A 23,028-nucleotide genomic window follows, 5' to 3' on the forward strand; every position below is an offset into this window, starting at 1 on the left:
GTTGGACAAGAGTATTAGCCACCTTGTCTTAACTGATATTACTATCATCCCAAATTGCTGAAGAATACAAGCTTATACAAAAGCATGTGGTTATACTGATACGCCACATGCTGAACCATAAACCAAGTCCTAATAAACTTCAAAGGATGAAAACCATAGATGTGTATGACATCCTACATGTGTTTCCAGGTTGTCCATGTAACTTTTCAATCACCTATTGATAAGGACAAAAGATGGGAGGGCAGAGGCTACCATTCACAAGAATTACCTTCAACAGCAAACATCACGCTACCCACCATGGGAAACCGAGAATTGATGGCCAAGGTAGCTTTGGATAATCTTGCCTTTTTAAAGCAGAATGCTGTAAAGTTCTTTTTAAATTTAATTCCTGTCTAAATAATGTCATGGGAGGAAAAAAACAAAGCAGGATCCTCTTTTCTGATGAAGCATCTATCCTGTCCCCTTCAGAATTCCCGATGAAAGTCTAGTCAAGTCCTCACCCCCAAAAAATAGAGATGCCCCAAGAGGTGTTCTACTAAGCAACATAACATAACCTGGTGCATGAGGCCGGCCCAGCCTTGTCTCAACCGGAACTGATCTTCATTCTGCTCATTCGTGCTCCCTTTCAGTGACAGGACATCCCCAAACGGCTCCTTTTCTTCATTCAGGGACTTCATAAAGGACAGCAGACTCTGCAATTAGAGGAACATTCTGTAATACCTTAAAACACGTAATTCTGTCTATAGAATGCAATCTGCTAATTCAAGGTCTCTAGCTTAAGGTGATATTTAAGTCTGGCTTAGATAAAAGGACAATCTCTGAATCCAGCATCTTTCCTCTGATCCGGTTTCTTCTCACTGATAATTTGAGGAACAGCAAAATGTCACAGGGGTGGCAGTTGCTGGATTTGTACTGCAAGGGAGTATGGGGAAGTCACCTCTCTCTAGAGGGTGGATCATGATGCCACATGCAAAGTCTGTCCAACCTGGAGCAGACAAGATAACTTCCACCTGGCAGTTGTCACACACACATGATGGCGGTTGTCTTTGGTTGTGTGGGCTGAGTCTAACTCTGCACCTCAGATTGGGAGGGAACTATGTACCTAAGGCTGGTCTCAGGCTCACACCAATCCTCCTGGCTCAGCTTCCCAAGCGCATGGAATACACATCTGAGCCACATAATGATTTGAGACGACTGACCGAGATTATGCCGACTCTACCCAATGCGCTCTATGCACACTGAAAATCCCCTCCTGCCTGCACTCAGGATTTCAGACACAAAGTCTTTCTTGGTTTGCATTTGTATTCAATACTCATGTTTTCAAGTTACCAATCCGTGTTATTTAAGACATTATACAACCATTAATAATATGCCTGACTATACTTAATGTCAGCTGGGTATGGTAGTAGGGCCCTGTATAGTCCCAGGTACGTGAGAGTCAAAAAATTATCTGAATTCAAGAATTCAGGGCAGGCTGAGGAAATTAGTAATATTTAGACTTGGCTATAAATAAATAAATAAATAATAAATAATTCATTTTATCTCTGACGATAATGTCATAAAACCTTTTACTGAAGGAACATGAGTCTATGTTACATTACTAAGTAAAAGGCATAGTGGAAACAAGATGCTTTAACACTGAGCTCAAACGTTTCGGGGGAAGAAGCCCGTAGACCCTATGCTGTTCTGATCCAAGGAAGAAAATTCCGGTCCCTTCCTCCCCTACAGACTTCAGGCCAAGAAGAATGGCATGATCCAGGAGTCACGTGACCCATTCCATGTTGGATTTGGAAAGGCTGACTCATGCATTTCCCGCAGGGGAATGGGGGCCCAGAAAGCGCTAAGGGCTACATAAGAACATGACAATATCTTCCTTATTCAAGACAGAGAACGGGTGGGAAGCACAAAATTACACAGACAATGGGTTCTAAGAACACTTCTCTGGCACCCTCAAGATTGTACAGTTAATAATTAGCATGTCTTGGACAATCAACAGAATGTGAAAAGAGCTGGAACCCTAAAGCCACACTCTACTCTTGAGACGCTGTAGAAAATCAGAGAAGTCACTTAGTCCCTCTGAGCCTTAATATCTTTACATGGAAAAGTGAGTTAACAACACCAAGTTCAGCGAGACGTGTTAGCCTGTAAAAGACTAATCAGCATGGGGCTCACTCCAAAGCGGATGGTCAGCTCGGTGATAACACCACTACTATATACAGAAGACTCCTGGCTGAAGCCCTGAACTAAAATGCTGAGAGGTGCAATCGATAATCTCCGGTGTTTCCCTTTCACTCGACATTCATGATGAAAGAATGATCTACTCAAAACCAGGGATGGAGAACTTTCATTACAGAGGCAAGACGATAATCTCTTGGGCCTCATGGACCACTTGATCTTTTTTCCAACATCTCAGGTCTAGGTATAGCATGGAAATAACTATAAAGAGTGCTTAAATGGATGCAGCTCTATTCTGATATCGTTTCCTTTGCAAAAGCAGGAGTCCAGGGCCAGGGGCTCTAGTGTGTCATCCCTTGCTGTAGAGCCCCATAGCTCAGACTACTCTATGATCAGCAGCATCCACTACCACGTTAGCAATGCGGTATCTCAGGCCCTGGCCAGAACTCCTGACTCTGAACCTGTATTTGACAAGAACATCCACAAAGGCTTCAGAAGCATGGTTCAGAACTTCAGCTCCGAGGCCTGGGGTTGTTTAAGACTAAACACTACTACTCTCTTAGAGTTTTCTAAATATACTTTTCTAAACGTATACTCACCACTCTTTCCCCAAAACAGTATGAGCTGGTGCTTAAAGTCTTACTCACGTGATACTTGTTAAAGTAGGTCTCACTCGCCGAATCCTTCTGCAACTTCTGTAGTTTCTTCTCCTGCAGGGTTAGCCATACCATAGCATCCTTCACCTTGACCTGTAATTCACACAAGTAAACATGTATGCATGCACACACATATTTAAACCATATCCCACACAGCTTTGGTGATTTCTAGAAGCAATAAAATTGACAACTTTTAAGAGCAGTGGGTTAATATTATTTTACACCAATGACTCACTATGCCCAAGAGTAATTCTGCTGGTTCCTGCAACACCTTACATTTAAAATAAGATGGAAACTAACAACCAAAAATCATTCTGTGCTTCTAAATAAAGATTTCTCAAAAGAATATATATATATATATATATATATATATATATATATATATATATATATATATATATATTTAAATGGGGACAAAAGAGATGGCTCAAAGGTTAGGAGCACTCGCTGCTCTTCCAGAGGACCTGGGTTCAATTCCAAGCACTACATGGCAGCTCAAAATTGTCAGTAACTGCAGTTCCAGGGGATCTGGAACCCTCCTCTGACTTCACAGGCACCAGACACAACTGCGTCACACATACATACATGTAGGCAAACATGCAAAGGCATAAAAATAAATAAACCATACAGGCCATATCTTTAATCCCAAATCTAAGAAAACAGAGGCACATGGATCTCTGGGAGTTCAAGGCTAAGGTCTACTTAGCAAACTCTCGGATAGCTAGGGCTACATGTGAAGTCCTATCTCAAAAAAGAAAGGGGTAAACTAACTACAGATATGGCCTAACATTTCCTTTATTTCAGTTTTTTAGGAAACATCATATATCATTTTTAATGTTATTTATTATCGTGTATGATGAGGGGAAACCACACATGCCAAACCAAGAATATTGAGGTCAGGAAACAATTCTAAGGAGTCATTTCTCTCCTTCCACCTTTACACGGGTTACAGAGATGAAGCTCAGGCCACCAGGTTTGTTCAGAAAATGTCAATCATTTTTGTGCACTAAGTCATCTTAACAACCCCCCAAATCACTTTATAGCAGGTCTGTTGCCAAAAAACAATCATACCAAAAATATTGTGAAGACCTTAAAGATCATAAATATGCACACACACACACACACACACACACACACACACACAAACAAAAACAAAAAACTAGCAAAAATCTCAGATGTGTTATCCTGTAGACAGGAGTGGGGCTCTTTCTAAATCTGAGAGATTAGCTGCAATGGGCTTGCTCACAAGTGAATGCAGATTTTGCCGCTGGAAGGTAAATCCTGAGGTTACAGTTTTCTGTTCATTTGCCTTCTTATTCTAGTAAGCAAGAGGGCTGCTCAATATTTTGGCACCCAACTTCATGAGTTGAATTTGTTATTTTATTTTTATATGAGAGTTAATTAGGAAGGGGAGGTCTCTCTGAGGTCCAAAACGACCTACCCATTTCTGAGACTAGTCCCCTGAACATAACTTCCAGAATCAGTAACAACGTGTCTGGCAGCCTGGGCCATAACAGCTGGAAAAGCAGTCCGGTTCATCAGACAAAAGGTACGTAACCAAGCCACTTAAAGGAGCTTTTAAAATAATATGGATTTTACTTAATAACTTGCTACATTCACTGCTCTCAGTTATCTTCATGGAAGCACAGTGAAGGGTGCTAAGTCAGAGGGCAAGGGCAATGTAAATGCCTAAAAATTACAAAACTGAACATTTCCAATATCTTGATTTTATAGTATATGAATATTCCAGTAAAACAAATAAAAGTTATAATAGATCGAAAATCTATTATCTCTAAGTTTTTCAAAAAGACTGGAGAGATGGCTTGCAGTCAAGATCACTGGAGACTCTTCTAGAAGACCCGGGTTTGGTTCCCAGCACCCACATGGAGATGCCCTCTTTTGGCCATCATGGCATTATGGGCACTGCATGAATATGGTGCAGACAGACAGATATGCAGGCAAAAAATCACCAAACAAATGAGTAAAGAGCCAAGTGTGGGGGCACACACCTTTAATCACAGCACTGAAGAGATAGCCTAGTCTACATAGCGAATTTCAGGGTACCCAGTGCTATATAGTGAGACCCTGTCTCCCCAAAACAAAAAAACAAATCTGCAAATTGTTCAAAAGGCAGCTTAACTTCTAACTCATCCTGTGTGACACCTGCTATAGTTTAGCTCTTGAACAACAAATAACGTCACAAATTGGTGATGTGGGGTTTTCCTCTGTATGCTATGATGACCATTAATGAATAAAGAACTGCTTTGAGCCTATAGTGGAGCAGGGCGAGGTGGAGCAGAGCTAGGCTGGGAGGACTGGACTGAATGCTGGGAGAAAGAAGGTGCAGGGTCAGAGAGAAGTCATGTAGTCCCTAGGATGGTGGAACTCCCCCTCCTCCCTCCGCTAAGCCATAGCTTCATGGTGATACACAGATTAATGGAAGCGGATTAAATTAATATGTAAGAGTTAGTCAATAAGAAGCTAGAGCTAATGGGCCAAGCAATGATTTAATTAATACAGTTTCTGTGTGATTACTTCAGGGCTAGGCAGCTGGGAACCAAAAAGCAGCTTCCTCCAACAAGTTTGAATACCAAAGAGGGCACCAGAGCAGATGGCGCTAAGAAGTTAGGCTCAGTAGAAAGCGCTAAGTCTTTGGTCCCAAGGGGACCACAGAACTCTAGTGTCTTGTCATCTGAGCTTCCCTGGTCCTGTCATACATGGCCCATTAGGATGTCCCACCTGACCAATGCGGGGTGGTCATGCCCTAACCTCTCACACCATGAGTAAAAATGAACCTTTTCTCATCTCAGGCATGCACCGTGTGTCACGCTAACACGGAACTGCCACAACGCCAATCTAGAAGCTATCCAGATAATTCAGCAAAGTTTGGCAAACCATCACTCGAACGTAAAAGAAAGAAAATCCCAACCAAATGAATTACAACAGTGCGAGAAATTCAAATACTAGTTTCCAGGGAGGAAGCGTAGAGCTCAGAAAAGAGGCAAGATGGAACATTATGGATATTGAAACTATTTTATATCATAACTTCAGGTATGGTGTACATACTCATACAAATGGTGCGTTTAAGTTGTGAGTGCAACTCATATTTCGTTCTGTTTTGTTTGGTTTAGTCAAATCATTAGTGTACAACCAAAAGGAGGCAGCGGGTAGGAAGCCATACCTGAGCTGACGCTCCAGTGCCAGGGGCATCCCTCGAATACTTCAGGAACTGCGCCACATAAGTCATGATGGACTTCTCGTCAGGATTCACGACATCTACATCTGCAAGACATACCACATGGCCCGTCAGCTGTAGAAGAGACTTCCCACAATTGATTCTCAAGAAGTCTATGGCCGAGGCCATTGGGTTCAGAGGCTCTTGAATTAACTGGTCCTGGGCCAGCCCTGAAGTCTCTGATCATTCCCCTGGCTCCAACACTGTTCAGAAGTTCAGACCTTAGATCTGCAGTCAGACAGAATCAGGGAGAACGAGGACATTGCACAAACAACCTCAGAGTAAGAAACACAGTGTCACTCAACCTGTTGTCAACTGCGGGATAACACAGTAATCAGAGGGGTAGAGAGACGAAAAGCCAAAGCGTTTCTCCTTCTGGAGACATGGTGCATGGGGTCCTGCAGAATACAGAAGTACACAGCAAGGGTAACTGATTCCTAGCACACTAGTCCAGGCATCCGTGCAGTAAAGGGTTTCTATATAGAAGACCTGTCCAGGACATTCAGAGTTAACCCATTCATGGGATGAATAAACCTGATTTCCATGGGCCAGGATTTGTGTCACACATGAGAAAAATAATGGCCTCAAAAGTGAGGTAATAAATATTGAAACCTAACTTATGTCTATTAAATCTATTTTTGAACAGGGCCTCACCAGGCTGGCCTCAGCTTCCTAAGTCCTGGGATTACAGGTGTGCACCCACGGCCATCTGCACCCGAGGGGAGAAAGGGCGCTACATTACCCTCATCTCCAGTTCCCTTCCACGATTTGGTGACAGCGACTAGAAACCACCATGCTGGCTGTGCTTAGGCCACAGCCATACAAATGAGGACTTGATTTGTCCCTTTACTGATTACTACAAATGCTCACTGGGGCCATTGTTAATGACACAGATGCTTAAATATGTCATCTAGAGCTGTTATGTAGCAATTAACATAAAAAACTAACATTTGATTAAGCAAAGAAACCATTCATGCCACCAAAGAACAAGCAGGATTCTGTAACCTGAAGCCTATAGATTGATCAAGAGTGTGGTAAACTCAGAAAAGCCTTCTTAGTCTACTAGGACTGCATGGTAAAGTATAGCATATACTTTGTTATTTATCAATTATGTGCTACACGTGCTTAACAGAAGCCAGATTTATAGTCAACAAGTCCAGGTGTGTGTGCTTCACACTGTTTGGAGAGCCGTGCACTGATCACATCTGATCCACACTCCTGCAGAGACAGCTAGAGCTACAAGCTGCCCTTCATCTGTGGCCTCACCCTGCTTTCATGAATCCTATACACCGCTTTAATAACTTCACTTTTTGGCACTTATTTGTCTGAGAGAGCCACGTGTCATAGCACATATGGAGAGGTCAGGGCAACTTGGGAAAGTTGATTCTCTCGTCCTATCATTAGATTTCCAAGAACTGAATTAGGAGGCCAGGTTGGCAGCAAATCCCTTTGCCCCCAATCTTGCTGACCCAGCTTACTCGCCTGCCTGCCTTCCTTCCTTCCTTGCTTGCTTCCTTCGTTCTTTTTTTAAGACAGGCCCTCACTGTGTAGAACTGACTGGCTTAGAGCTTGCTGTGTGTCTCAAGCTGGCTTCAAATTCAGTGGTCCTTCTGTCTTTGTCTCCCACACTGATATTAATGTATGGTATATTTGAGAAACTAGGAAAGTGTTCTTCAGAAACAAATTATTTTAACAATAAGCCTATATAGTTAAAATTGGCATTTTATGATTTTCTTGTTAATGTTCAAAGACAAGGACTGAGCAGAAAGAATGCCAAAGTGTGGTCGACCACATAAGGAGAACACAGAAGAGGCAACTGTGGCTCTCCCTCAGCCACAGGAGAAGAGAGCTGGGACAGGGAGACACACAAGAGCGATTCACAAACAAGTGTGATTCACAAACAAGAGAGATTCACAAACAAGTATGATTCATAAACAAGTATAACTCACAAATAAGTGTGATTCACAAACAGGTATGATTCACAAGCAAGTGTGATTCATAAACAAGAGCGATTCACAAAATGAGAGATTCACAAGCAAGTGTGATTCACAAGCAAGTGCAATCCACAAGCAAGAGATTCACAAAAAGTGTGTTTCACAAACAAGTGTGAATAAGCAAGTATGATTCACAAATAAGTGTGATTCACAAACAAGTGTGATTTGCAAACAAGTATGAATCATAAACAAGAGTGATTCACAAACGAAAAATTTACAAACAAGTGTGATTCAGAACTAAAGAAGCTTGCAGGAGAGCTCAGGAAAATCAGAATAAAGAACACAATACAGAACATACTAGAAGGAAATTATAACAAAGGTTCAAATTGCTTTAATAAAGGCATTGCTTACATTCAGCTGCAACTTCACTTTCTCAATGACAGAATTAATTGGTGCAAAGTCTCAATCCGTGAAATTCGATTAAGAGTTAAGTTAAATCTTCCAGCATGAAAATACATTGCTATGGTCGCCCTCACAGAGGTGCTGCTTCAAGTCAACTTCATGCAGGACCTTAAAACAAGGAGACTTCCAAAGAAAAGAAGAGCTCTCTACCTTCGGGCTCCAGCAGTTTGGGGATCTTCAGCTCGTGTTCCGCTATCCTGAAGGCCTCTTGCAGATTCTCTCTGCTGGATCTGTGCCTCACACTGTCCATGTCAATCAGGTCCGGCCTCAAGGCATGGATGACGGCCAAAAAGGCCATCCCATTTCTCCAGCTTGACTTAAAATCTGTCACATTGACAGACTCAGACCTGTGCAAAGGGATGTAATATAGACAGTTGTTAAAAAAATAAAAATGTTCCCACCATAGTCAACGGTAACTAAAACATAATTCGGAGAAACAAACACTATAGATGAATGCCATGATCCTAGGGAAAATTTTCATTTGAATCTTATCGTCAAACTGAGGTATAATAAGGTCAATGAGAGTGCTCAGAATATCATAGAGCATCAATTCACAAAGTGTGGTCCCTGTCACTTCGTCAACATCTCCTGAGATTCAAGTATTGAAAATGGAAATTCCCAGGTCCTCTCTCCACCCAGTGCATCAAACTTCAGAAAGGGGCCTGGGATCTGGAGGTGCCTCCAGTACCTCACCGCCACACACACACACACACATAATATTCTTCATTTAACCATCTGCTGGCTCAAGTCTGACTTTAGATTCCTACAGTGAGTCAAGATAACTAACTATAGTCAGCAATATTTTGCCCTCAGTGGAACAAATCAAATGATACTTTGGACCAAATTATTGCCTAGTTGCCTGGCTGCTCACTGAACAGAGAGACCTCATCATTTCTCTGCTTGTAATCTGTTGTCATGGATAAAAGCGTAAACTGATGGAACAGAAGAACAAATTCAGACTTAAAAGGAAGGAACTGCTAAGTTATGAAATGGATGGAAATTAGGAGGCATTGTGCTGACTGAAATAAACCCATCAAAAAGGCCAAACACTATCTAGTTCCATGTAGCTCAATCAGCCACACTGACAAGACAGAGAATAGATGGGAGGTGTCCAGTGGCTAGGGAGGAAGAAGATGGAGTTATTATTTAATAGGTATAATAGAGTTTCAACCATGGAAGATGGAGATTGTTGCTGGTGGAGTGTAGGGAGAGCTACACAGCAACACATGAGGTACCACCAAACCACACCCCTAAAATAGTTAAGGGTCAGTTTTCCACTGTAATACCTTCCACCCTGGTTCACAGGGCCTGATGTGACTTGGGCCCTGAGCACCTTGCTCATCTGAACAGCTCCTCTCTAACCATAAGGCAGCCCCGTCTGCCTCTGTTCTCACTCTCAAAGCGAAACTCCTAATCCATATAGACGGATGCTCTTTCTCACAGATTCCACACATTCAAAGGTTTCCCTCAGGCCCCAGCCCAAAGGGGTCCCCTCTACAAGGCCCTCCCTAGCCACTCACAGGAAGGGAAACTATCTCTTGTCCCTGACACTCTTGACCACAGCGTGAATCCTCTTCACTCTGTGCCAACTGCACCAACCCAGTCCTTCTGCTTCCCCGCCAGGATGCAGCGCTCAACAGGCAAGGCCTGATGTGTTCATGCTTGCTTTACCTTACTATATGTTATTATTATCCCTTAGAAGTTATTCTAAGTCTAATGAGACAGAAAGGGGGTGGATCTGGATAGGGAGGCAGGGAGGAGCTGAGCAGAGTAGAGTGAGGGTGTGGTGTTTTGAATACAAATGGTCCCCATAAGCTCATAAATTTGAATGCTTGGCCACCAGGAAGTGGCACAATTGGGTGGTGTTGCCTTTTGGGAGAAAGAGTGTTACTAGGGGTGGGCTTTAAGGTTTCAAGGGCTCAAGCTAAACCCACATGGTACTCCTCTTCCGCTGCCTGGAGATCCAGATGTAGAACTCTCAGCTACCACATCTGCCCACATGCCACCATGTCTGCCCGCATGCCACCATGTTCCCTGCAATGAGGATGATGGGCTAAATCTCTGAAACTGTAAGCCAGCCCCAGTTAAATATTTTCCTTTGTAAGAGTTGCTGTGGTCGTGGTATCTCTGTACAGCAATAGAACATGGAATAAGGCAGGGATCCAACACTTCTGGGCTCCTTAATATCTCTATGTACATACCCATATACATAATATGCTTTTTAAATTAAAAAAATAGAAATGGCAAAAGAAATCAAACTTCCCTTTATCACCTCTACTTTTCTTCTTTAAAAATTCATCCCAGGCTGACGAGATGGCTCGGCAGGTAAAGAACTTGCCACATAAACCTGGTGGTCTGAATCCAGTCCTCAGGACACAATAACAATAGAAGGGGAGGACCAGCTCCCCAAAGTTGTCCTCTAACCTCCACGTGCATGCCATGGTACACACATACCCATACACACATAAACACAACATACATAAACATAATAATGATAATAACAATAATAATAAATGAAATAAATTTAAGAAAACAAAAAATACATCTTCTTTGGTTCCTTTTCTGTTTGATGAGGATCGATTAGAAAATACAGTTAAAGTTTCCAAAAAATGAGACCTATGGTTTCTCACTATACCATGGTGTGACTTTCCATATTAGTTATTTCATTCATTCATTACACGTTTATCCTGGCTTAGTGAATTGACTCAGCAAGTGCTTACCACACAAACCTGGCAGCCTGAGTTCAATCCCCAGAACCCTTCTAAAGGCAGAAGGAAAGAACCAAGTCCATAAAATCCTCCGCCCTCTACGGACATGCTATGGCACGGCTGTGCCACATTCACACACGTGTACACGTGCACACACACATACACACACTAATAATAATAGCAGATTTTTGTAATTTTTTAAAAGACATGGTCTTGACTTTCAAAGCGTTTATGTTAGTCTTCACTGTCAACTTGATGGAATTTAGAGTCACCATGGCAGGTGGGATCTCTGGGCATGCCTGGGAGAGATCCTCTAGAGCAGGTAGATTAATGTGAGATGCACATGAGCTGGGGCTATGGGTGGAATAAGGAGCAAGCCAGCTAAGCATGAAGATCCAAAGATCCATTGCCTTCTGCTTCCTGACTGTGGGTGCACTGGGACCCGCCTCCTCATGCTCCCGCCACCACACCTCCCCTCGCCATGATGAGCTGCGTCTCCCTGCACCTGGGAGATCAAACCAACCCTTGGCTGCACAAGTTGCTCCCATCAGGTATTTTGTTGAAGTAACAAACCAAGTAACTAACACAAGTAGGTAAGATTCTAGACCTAAAGCTGCCTCCTAGATGCATGGGGGAACTGTGCCTAAAGAAATACTTAACGCTAGGTGTGGTGGTATGTGTTTTAATCCAGCACATAGGAAACAGAGGTGCAGGGCCCAGGGTCTGCCCCTGCTCCTGGGGTGCATCTTGAGGACAGTTTCTGGTCAGCCAGCTAAAACATTCTGTTTGTTCCTGTGCTCCCTCTGCCTCACCTGGTGATTAGCTGTAGGGTATTGTTTCATCTTTGGTATGGTAATTTCCCACCTGCCTGGGTGGAAATCCTTGTGCAGCAGCTAGGTATAATAGGATTTCCCCAAAGTTGAATAAAAGGCATTTGGCTGATCTCCTTTCAATGACCCAGGTCTCTTGTGTGTTCTTTCAATCTTCAGGCCCTTGCCTGACTAGCTTACAGTACAGTGGCGTGTGAACTGTACCTAGGGAGTAACACAGAATTGGGTGTTACAAGAGGCAGCTGGACGTGAGTTTGAAAGCAGCCAGGGAAACATAGTGAGACCCCCATCTCAAAAAGAAAGGGGGAGGGGCTTAAGTATTGTCCTATCAAAAGGGGGAGGGGCTTAAGTATTGTCCTATCTGCCCATAGCAATAAACCACCTAAACACGGCAAACGGAGTAAAGTTGTCATCTTTGAAACCAGAAATAGCTAAGCCCACCTGTATCCACCTCTGGAAGACTCATTTCTGTGAGTGGACCATCTAGTCAGCCTGATCATCTAGTCAGTCTATGAGGTTGTGTGACTGGACACGGCTGCCCTGTTTGTCTCATTTCGGCACAGCACACTACTCACGTGGCACACTGCTCCTGGTCACAGCCAACTACTCATGTAGCACACTGCTCCTGGCCACAGCCAACTACTCACATGGCACACTGCTCCTGGCCACAGCCAACTACTCACATGGCACACTACTCCTGGCCACAGCCAACTACTCACATGGCACACTACTCCTGGCCACAGCCAACTACTCACGTGGCACACTGCTCCTGAGCCCACTGAAGAAGGGCCTTCTTTGCAGACAACTGCCATCTTGCTTGAGCTTGTGCTTTGGAGGACTTCTTAGCTGGAGGACTTGAGGTAGGAGATGAATCGGCCGCATTCACTATGTTCGAAGAAGGTATGTCCGAAGAAGGTATGTCCGAAGGTTGATTATAATCGCAATGCAGAGTCCGAGCAAGCTCCTCAATCTAATAAGAACATAATTGTTAACAAGCATGCTAGCCTATGTCACTCAGTCCAAGCACTTAAAAAACATTCTTTAGCAATGACAACGTATTCTTGTTTAAATGAACTAAAAACGATTGAGTGTCAGCATTTGACATTTGGAACTATAATTCCGCTTTCCTTGGATCTGGACAGGGGTCATCCTGCACCTAACCAGGCAATGGCATCCCACAGAGGGCAAGCATCCATTCATCCCCTAAAGACCCCACTGAGCACTACCAGTGCTGATGGATTCAACTGAAAAGAACCAAGTGGGACTCCTGGTCAAGCATCTTTAGAGACTGGGTGGACTGGAAGGCATCTCCTCCAATTACAACGCATTAGGAACAAAAGCACATACAGAGAAGAGAGAGGGAGGGAGGGAAAGAAACAAAGGGCAGGCAAGCCCCAAAGAAAAAATAACATGGGACAGTAAAATAGATTAGCAGGTAAAGTTACTTGCTGCATAAGACTAGAAACCTGAGTTCAAGTCCCAGGACCCAAAAAAAAAGGTAGAAGAAGCAACTCCATAAAGGTGTCAGCTGACCTTCACATGCAAGCCATGGTGTATAGATACACACACACATACACACACAAACACACTCACACACTCACACACTCACACACACACACACACACACACACACACACACACACACAAATAAAGTCTACCTTAAAAGAAGAAGTGGGTGGGGCCTGGAGAGATGACTCAGTAGTTAAGAGAGTTTACTATCCTTCCAGAGGCTATGAGTTCAGTTCCCAACACCCACATCCATCAGGAAGCTCATATCATCAGTGCCTGTAACTCCAACTTCAGGGGATCCTATACTCTTTTTGGGAACACACATGATATACACTCACACAGATGCCCAAACATACACACATATAAAAAATCTTTAAGAAAAATTTAAAAATAAAGAACTTAAGAAATAAAAAGACAGAGCTGGAAGACAGCTCAGCAGTGAAGGGTCTTGGACTTTGCAACTTTCAGAACTATAAAGTAACCCATATCTATTTATCACGAATTACTCATCTCATGAGTTCTATTACGGCCTCACAGAATGGAATAAGACACTACTATGGAGTTAAAAGAGGAAACACCGTAGAACCAACAATTCTACTTTTAGACATATTTCAGTGGGAATGTAGGCCCAGAACACTAAACAGTACATATACAAACATTCCTAGCCGTTTGACTACAACAACTAAAACTCGTCAAGAAAAGAAACGTGTGTCCAAAGTGGGACGGTGAGCGAGTGTGGTGTCATATACCGGAAGGACAATGAAAGACACCTCATCACAACCAACTACGCTAAGTGAATTAAATCAGGCACAAGAGGGTGAGTGGAGGCTAATGAGAATAAACTCATAATTCTGCCTCTGGGATTAGTAATGCTAAAATGCCTCCCAAAGGACTCAAGATGGTGGGCACCGTTAGGGAAAGAGCAGGGCCAGAACGCCATCAGGCATTCTGTTGTATCTTAGGTGGTGGTAACATGAGTCTGCTTAACTTATGGAGCTCACAGCACTTTACATGTGAATTTGCATATCTTTGTGTATCTTAGACTTCAGCAAGTAGACTTAAAACAGTGCAACAAACCCATCTTTAAAGCTTTCAAACTGCAACTCCTACATCAGAATTCCACTTCTAAGAATTTGGTCCGTGATTTATTTTATTGCAGGTGTATGGAAAGGCTTTATCTTGAGGATAGAACTGTAGCTACTCATGATCAGAAGTAACTGAGCCTTCTGGATGCCCACTAATGAGATAGAGTGCTTTGCAGCCAGGGCCATATACCTCTGATAAAATAGATATCAATTTAGAGAGAGGCTCATTAGAACAGTTTGGAAGAGTTCGGGGAATGAGACCCCATGTTGTTAAGTTATAGCCTGTGCTTCAGTATCCAAGGGGACCGGCTCCCTTCAGTTGCTTACAGCTGTGGATGTTCAAGTCTCTTGTAGTACGTAGTACATTCTTTGCATGCAACCTATGCAAATCTCCCGCCTCAGAAAGTCATCTGAGTTCCCTATAATATGTACAACACAATGTAAATACTATGAAAATGGTTGTTAGGCTACTTAGCAGAACAATGCCAAGAAAAACGTTTACATACATTTAGTTCAAATAGAAACATTTTTCAGAATTATCCTCAACCCTTGGTCGGTATAATGAACATAACGCAGGACCCATATATGACTACGTATTAATTCCTGCTGTACACATAAAGATTGGATATTAAATTGTTCTCAGTTACATGTGAAGGGTAGACTGTAAATAACTTTACTTTCTACAAGCTAAGCAAAATTTTTAAATTTTATTTTACGTGTATGTGTGTGTGTGTGTGTGTATGTGTGTGTGTGTGTGTGTTGCCTGCATGTATGTCTGTGTGCCACATTTGTGTCTGGTGCCCATGGAGATCAGAAAGGGCACTGGGGCTGGAGAGATGGCTCAGCCATTAAAGGCTAGGCTCACAACCAAAAATATAAGAAAGGGACATTGGATTCCCTGAAAATGGAGTTATAGATAGCTATAAACTGACATTTGGATGCTGGGGATTGAACCCAGGTCTTCTGAAAGAGCAGCAAGAACTTTTAACCATTGAGCCACCTCTCCAGCCCCCAATTACCCAATTTTAACATCTTACCATATTTGGTCCTGCTTTCTGTTTCCAATTCCACTCTCCTCCTCTCCCAGAGGAAAAGCTACACTCCCAGATTTAGCTCTCATCACTAACATGTATATTATTTTGTTCTAGCTACAAAGGCACACAATACAGAAAAACATCCAAATTTTACAACAATTAGTTGGGCAATATTCTAAGTCTGACTAAAATAAACATTTGTTACCCAATACATACATAAATATATAGTTATTTTTAAAGCAACAATAATAAACACTCTCCATGCAGAGTCAGTTCAGACTGGTACTGTGATGCCTAATTCAGGATGGGACAGCAAACACTGGACATCCACAGTTCAAACAGAAAACAGCAAAATGCCTGAAAGACCTTCCTTGGTTTAAATAAAATTTGGATTTTAATTAAAATCCAAACAGGGATTCATTAAACAAATAAATATTTTGAGAGTCAAAGTATCCTGAGAAGCCTGGAGATGCAGCTTATTCTAACGAGATCACAGCCAGCTAGACGCGGTTTCAGCCTGAACTAGTCAGGTCATGTAGCAGAAAGCAAATCAATGTTCTGCAGACGTCTTCACACAGTGTCTCTTCCTAACTCAAAGGGAAAACCAACAGCTTTCTTTCCTGGCCAGTGGGCCTGTCGCTGTTGCTCTCTGACGTACTCCAGAGAGGGTGTGGGGCACTCCACCCCACAGAAACTCCTAAGATCCCAGGGGCTATACTTCACTTATCTCCTGGTTTTGTTTTGTCTGTGACAGGGCCTTACTCAGTAATCCTGTCTGACCTGAAACTCACTGGGCAGCTCAGGTTAACCTTGGACTCCCAGCAGTCTTCCTGCTGTGGCTTTCCAAAGCTGAGATTACAGGAGTGAGCCACCAAAACCTGGCCACGTGTCTTCCTTAGAAGGGCCATACGTGTCAGTCTTTGTCAGGGAAGCCACTGTGACAGCTTACAGTGCAGGAGAATGGAGTGGGGACATGACACAGAAAACACAAGAGGAAGACCGGTGAGGCAGAGGAGGCTACCTAGGGACTCCAACCCCACCCAAACCTCAAGAGGGAAGGGGAGTGTTCAGGGAGAAGGGGGGCAGAAAAAGAACAATGCTTCAGGCAAACAGCACACCTGTCTGTTCAAAGTCTGACCTTCTCAGCACTGGCAGGAGTTCGGCGAAATGCTGCTGCTCCAAACTATACCAAAATCCTACCAAAACACAGGTCTGTTATTGTAAAAGGTCACTCCTCAGATGAGTGACAGGTGCCATCAGACGCTGACATTTGCAGTTTCTTTAATACAAGACAGGCTTGGTGGCATGTACCTTTAATCCCAGCACTTGGAAGGCAGAAGCCCATGATTTCTGAGAGTTTGGGCAGCCTGAGCTACACAGAGTTCCGGGCTAGCCAGGACTACATAGTGAAACTCTGTCTTTAAAACAAGCAAAAACTATGTGTGTGCATAAATTTATATGTGTGTGTGCATATATACAAATATATGTATGCGTAATGTCTATAATCTATACATGTATATTACACATAAATATTGGGAAAGTAACCTTTGCTATATGCTTTCTACTTGTTGGAGATTTCAGGTCTTGTTGACAGAAGCAGCTCTGGACTGGATGACATCATGTCACATTTGCTGGGTCTCACCACCTACTATGTGAATTAGACTAGTGATCTTCCTATCACCAAAGTGCTTACGTGGAAGTGCAGTATGATGGTCCAAATCAGGCCAAGGATGATGGATGGGTTTCCTTCCACGATATCAGCAACATGGATATTTATTAGCTTGATCTGCAGACAGAGAAGCCCAGGTTAAAGAGAGCGAACCTCCCACTGAACCAGTCCCTCCAGAGAATCTGCATGTATGATTCATGCTCACCGATCTGTTTTTCAGGAATGTCAGGGCATGTTCTATGTTGATTCTGCACTGGAATGTATTAGATCCTTTATCCCGAGGCTAAAAATTCAAGCACATGCATTCCTCAGAAACAGGAAGTACATTTTTTTTAAAAAACAAAACAAAACCAACCCAGTGTCTTGGTGCCATTCAGGAATCTTACCAGCTGCTGTCCCGAGAGAACTTCTAACAGGTCCAGGAGGACGTGGCCCTTCTTAATGTCTGTGAATAAGTCAGATACAACCGAGGGAGGTGTGTGCTGCAAACGGAAACAAGGGAGATAATCTACAAGTGGTCCAAAAACACTGCTAAGCATCTCCTCAGTGGGCTTTGTGTCTTCAAAACCAGCTAGGAGTCAGCAGAAATTATCTTAAGAGAATGACACAGGACTCACAACTCCAGAGCACGGTGAGACAGACAGCCTGATTCATCTCGGGTCATAGTCCCAGTTACACAACGCTCTTTCTGAGTGGTGCTTTCGCAGTCCTAACCCTTGTGCATAGAGAGTGCAAAGACACTCAGAATCAGGCTGAGGATGTGTCTCCCTTAGGTGAGAATGACATGCATTGTGTGGGAGGGGTGGAGAGGGAGGGCGGAGGGTGAGACTCATTCATCAGGCATCCAGGTTGTCCGAGGTTCTCGGCATCACTGAGATACAGGCCCGTAGGTCCAGACTAGATTTGCGCCCCAGGATACTCCCTTGCCGAATGTGTGATAAGGGTCAAGTCCCAGGCCTTCTCTGTGGGACTCACACTATCTCTCTCACATAGGGACAGTGGGAAATCATCTAGACGTCATTTGGAAGTCTAGCAAAGTTGACTAAGCCTGAAAACCCAGCACTAGAAGGCAGAGGCAGGAGGATGGCCAAAAGCTCAAGACCTATTGGGTCTACATAGCAATTTTTAGAGCAACCTGAGTTATATAGCAAGACCCAGTTTCAAAAAAAAAAAAAAGAAAGAAAGAAAGAAAGGAAGGAAGGAAGGAAGGAAGGAAGGAAGGAAGGAAGGAAGAAAGAAAGAAGGAAAGAAGGAAAGAAAGAAAGAAAGAAGAAAAAAAGGAAATGTGGCTGGAGAGATGACTTAGCATTTAAGAACACATACTTGCCAGATGGTAGTGGTGCATGCCTTTAATCCCACCACTTGTGAGGCAGAGGCAGGAGGTCTCTGTGAGTTCGAGGCCAGTGGAGTCTATAAGAGCTAGTTCTAGGACAGCTAGGGCTGTTACACAAAGAAACCCTGTCTTGAAAAACAAAAAACAAAACAAAACGAAACAAAACAAACAAATAATCCATATACTGCTCTTACAAAGAATCAAAGTTCAGTTCCCAGCACGTATATTTGACTGCTCAAAACTGTAGCTCCAGGGAATCTAGTGACCTCTTCTGGCCTCCATGGGCATCTGTATGTCTGTGTTTATATACACATAAATATATACATACATAAATACGCGAACAAATAAATACATACATAGATGCGTGAATACATGAATAAATAAAAATAATCCTAGGGGTCCTGTCTGATCTTGGAAGCGAAACTGGATGGGAGAGATACCAGGCATGCCAATAAAACAGGCTCTGGATTAAAATTCCTTCTTTAAAATTAAAAAAAGAAAGAAAGAAAGAAGATAACCACAGGAGATTCAAGAATGTCGTTCAATGGTAGGACACTTGCCTAGCATACAACCTTAGCCTTGAATTTAATGCCCAACAGCAGAACGGAAAAAAATATGTGAGCTAGGTGTTAGTCCTTCTAAAGTCACAGCTACAGGGGAACTAAGGCAGTAGGTAAATCACTGAGATCTAGGAGTTCAAGACCAGCCTAAAAAACCTCATCTCAAAAACTAAAATGTACTTTAATCCCAGCACTCGGGAGGCAGAGACAGGCATATGAGGCCAGCCTGATCTACAAAGTGAGCTCCAGGACAGCCAGGCTACATATACAGAGAAACCCTGTCTCAAAAACAAAACCAAAGATGTAAAAATAGTGAGATGAAATATAATTTATGTATTCATAAAAATAGAGAAATTGTATAGTGTACCATTTAATAAGCTATGACTTCAAAACAGCAGCTGTCATAAGCACTCATCATTGTCAGACGTGACAAGTTTAGGGTGACGTCTCATACATGCCACTTAATACAGACAAACACCACCCTGTCATTATGTCGGTCCATGAAGTGCCAGCACTCTAAATGTTTTTACGGCACTGTCCAGGTCCTCCGCAGGCTCCTCTTTCTTGTTCCAGGAAAGAAGAACCACTAAAGCAGGACACCGCGGTGAGCGGTGAGCACCAGTGCATTCTCCTAGGGAAAAGACATCTGTGACCTTCCGCATGTCATCGCTGCATCGTGTTTAGCTCTGGTGTCTCTGTTTGCTGCTAACAGGGTCTCATGTAGCCCAAGCTGGCCTGGAACTCACTACATAGCCAAGGCTGGTCTTGAACCCCTGATCCTCCCGCCTCCAGTTCCCAGGTGCTGGAATCCCAGGCATCGGCCACCCTGGGGTAAGAGCAGCGAGAGTAAGGAAGCCACAACTGTCTTCATTGCTAAATGTCACCTTTGCCCTCACCTTTGCCAACTGCGAGTTTATCCAGCAGGTGAAGGTTTTCTTCTGCGTGTCTTCCTGCTCGGCTAGAAAAGAAGAAACAGTAATGGTCACAACACGAGAAGCGGAGGACTCCTTCCGAACCCACAGATGAAAGCCACAGGTCAGCTGACAAGACATGATGGTTTTTAATACTTCTTTACTAACAAAAGAATTGAGATTTTTCGCAGCTTTGTACTGTTTAAGAAACTGTAAAGAAAGAGAAGCGTCCCCCACCTCTAGCTCTGAATCATCCGGGGACATCTGAGGATGTTTCTAAAGGTTCAGTGAGATCCTTACACCATATCAAGCATCCAGACACCATATCAAGCATCCAGACACCATATCAAGCAAATTTATCATGCAAAATGCTCTGCTATTGTTGGGCAGTGTTGGTGCAAGCCTTTAATCGCAGCACTCAAGCAGAGGCAAGTGGATCTCTGTGTGTTCAAGTCCAGCCTGGTCTACAAGAGCTAGTTCCAGGACAGGCTCCAAAGCTACAGAGAAACCCTGTCTCAAAATAAATAATAAATAAGCAAATAAATAAATAAATACCTGGGTTTGAATCATGTCCCCACAACTGAGTGGCTATGTGACCTTGGATGGTGACTACACGTAACAAACCCTTACCAATGGAGGTTGATTTGAGAGGCAAATGATTCACCTATTGTGCTTGGTATAGACCATCAATAACAAACACATAAGCCATGTTCTCAATAACCGGGGAGCAGGGGCTGAGACCGGGGCTAGACTAAGCACTAGAGTCTCCCGCCCTTCCCTTCTGTGTAGGTGTGGTCTCACTACGCTTCCTTCAGCCTCCTACTTCCTCAGTGTCAAGCAGACACCCTCTAACTGAGCTTCAGTTCTCCCACCCCCCTCACCTGATGGGTGGGTGTAAACAGAAGCCAGGACATCCATTTCTGCCTCTACCCGATGCTCACATCCTTGCTTCCACCGGTGACTGTGAGCTGACCACATCTCACATCAGTCTGCTCTTTAATCCTACTGTCGTCAGTCAATATGCATTAACATGCATAAACACACATTTCCTGCCTCCATCATGCACTGCCACGGTCATGTGATAGCACATTTACTATCTCTCTAAACTCGGTCTAACAAATCTTCAACTGTGAACATCACTCCCCAGCCTTGCTTTTCTCTCCTTCCAGTGCCCAGCTCTAAGAATTCCACCACTAATTCCACGTCACCAATTCTGCCAGCTTCTCATTGGCTCTCACACCCTCCACATCATCCTTATGCCTTCCTGTCACCTTTACCCATCCCAGGCGCTAAATGAGATGATCAACTGTCACCAACACTCGCATGAGCCTCATTCATCTTGTATTTGGTTGGCACTTTGTGGTTTTTCTCTATACACCTCATCCTATGTGTATCCTGCTGACTGAGGTGACAGCAAACCCCACTGTGGTGGTTTGAATGAGGATGGCCCCCATAGGTACATATATAAATGTTTCTCCAATTAAATGGTTCCCCTATCGGCAGAACTGTTTGGGAAGGATTAGGAGGTGTGGCCTTATTGGAGGAGGTGTGTTATCAGGAGCAGGCTTTGAGGTTTCAAAAGCCTCCTGTCATTCTCAGTTAGCTCTCTGCCTTGTACACGTGGATCAGAAATAAGTTCTCAATTACTGCTCCAGCACCGTGCCTGCCTATCTGCTTGCCTGCTACCATGCTCCCCACCATGATGGTCTGAGGGTCATGGACTCACCCCCTGAAACTCTTAAGTCCCCAAAGAACTCTTTCTTCTGTAAGTTGCTTTGATCACAGTGTTTTCTCACATCAAGAGAATAGTAACTAAGATACCCACCAATGATGATCAGTCTTACCAGTACCCACCAGTACCCTCAATGCTACCCAACAGTCACAATGGATACCTCTCTCCTACCAATGGACAGACACAAGGCAACTTCACAGTTCCTTCTTTGAACACACAATGCCTCTTCTCCAACTCTTAGTCTGGGCTATGACCTTTATTTGCTGTTGTTTGTACTGGCATGTGCCAACTGCCAACTTAACCTAGAATCACTTGGGGGGGAAACATCTGAATGAGGAATTGTCTAGATCAGGTTAGCATGTCTGAGGGGGAATGCACTGATTATTCACTGATGCAGGAAGACCCAGCCTACTCTGGGCAGTCACATTCCTTATGAATGAGGTCTGAAGTACATAAGACATGAAAAAGCTAGATGCAAGCAAGGATGCCTTTACTCTCTCTTTGCTCTTGACTATGGATGTGATGTGACTAGCTGCATTAATTGCTTGTTTGGTTTTTCTGAAATAATGGATAAGCCAAATAAACCTGCTCTTCTCTAAGCTGGGGTTTTTGTTTTTGTTTTTTTTGGGGGGTCAGGATATTTTATCACAGCAGCAGAAATGAAACTAGAACATTGCTTTCTTTGGTTTTTGTTTGTTTGTTTTTGTCTTGAGGCAGCATCTCAAGAAGCCCAGACAAGCCTCAAATTCACTGTGTATCTGGAATAGCCTTGGACTCCCAATCTCCTGCCTCCACCTTCCAAGTGCTGGGATTATAGGCATGCTCCCTGTATACCTCTGGTTTATACAGTGCTGGGGATTTAACACAGGACTGCATGCATGTTAGGCAAACATTCTGTCAACTAAGTTACAGTCAGCCCAGGAGACCTTTCTTCCCAAGAGAACCAACAATCTCATCTAACAACCTCCAAAGTATAGGTATACAGCAACTAGCCTTGCTCAGATAAAAGCCATCCCTCCTCCTATTCATTAGCTCTTATCTCCTTTACCCGAGAACCTTTGTCTCCCTTCAATTTCCTATCCCATTCTTCCCTGACTCTTGAGCCATTCCCACCAGGATAAATGCATGTCGCTAACTCTCCCTCTGAAAACAAGAAACTAACCTCGCTTGGCACCCACTCCCCAACAGCACTGCT

At 43.5% G+C, this 23,028-nt stretch overlaps 1 protein-coding gene across 3 annotated transcripts in view; it reads right to left on the reverse strand.

Annotated features, from left to right (window-relative positions):
* Syne2 (spectrin repeat containing nuclear envelope protein 2) overlaps positions 1–23,028 on the reverse strand; it is a 296,837-nt gene that overhangs the window by 214,210 nt on the left and 59,599 nt on the right. For all 3 annotated transcript variants that reach the window (XM_087911749.1, XM_087911748.1, XM_087911747.1), the window contains exons 3-11: positions 20,087–20,148; positions 17,684–17,779; positions 17,503–17,580; positions 17,322–17,414; positions 12,756–12,970; positions 8,613–8,809; positions 6,013–6,113; positions 2,823–2,924; positions 555–692 (exon numbers count right to left, since the gene is read on the reverse strand). In XM_087911749.1, the coding sequence (XP_087767875.1) occupies positions 555–692; positions 2,823–2,924; positions 6,013–6,113; positions 8,613–8,809; positions 12,756–12,970; positions 17,322–17,414; positions 17,503–17,580; positions 17,684–17,779; positions 20,087–20,148 (1,082 nt within the window). The remainder of the gene's footprint in view (positions 1–554; positions 693–2,822; positions 2,925–6,012; positions 6,114–8,612; positions 8,810–12,755; positions 12,971–17,321; positions 17,415–17,502; positions 17,581–17,683; positions 17,780–20,086; positions 20,149–23,028) is intronic.

Source organism: Myodes glareolus, chromosome 11 (genome assembly GCF_982192425.1).
Source record: "Myodes glareolus chromosome 11, mMyoGla1.1, whole genome shotgun sequence".
In the NCBI taxonomy this organism is placed as follows: domain Eukaryota; kingdom Metazoa; phylum Chordata; class Mammalia; order Rodentia; family Cricetidae; genus Myodes; species Myodes glareolus.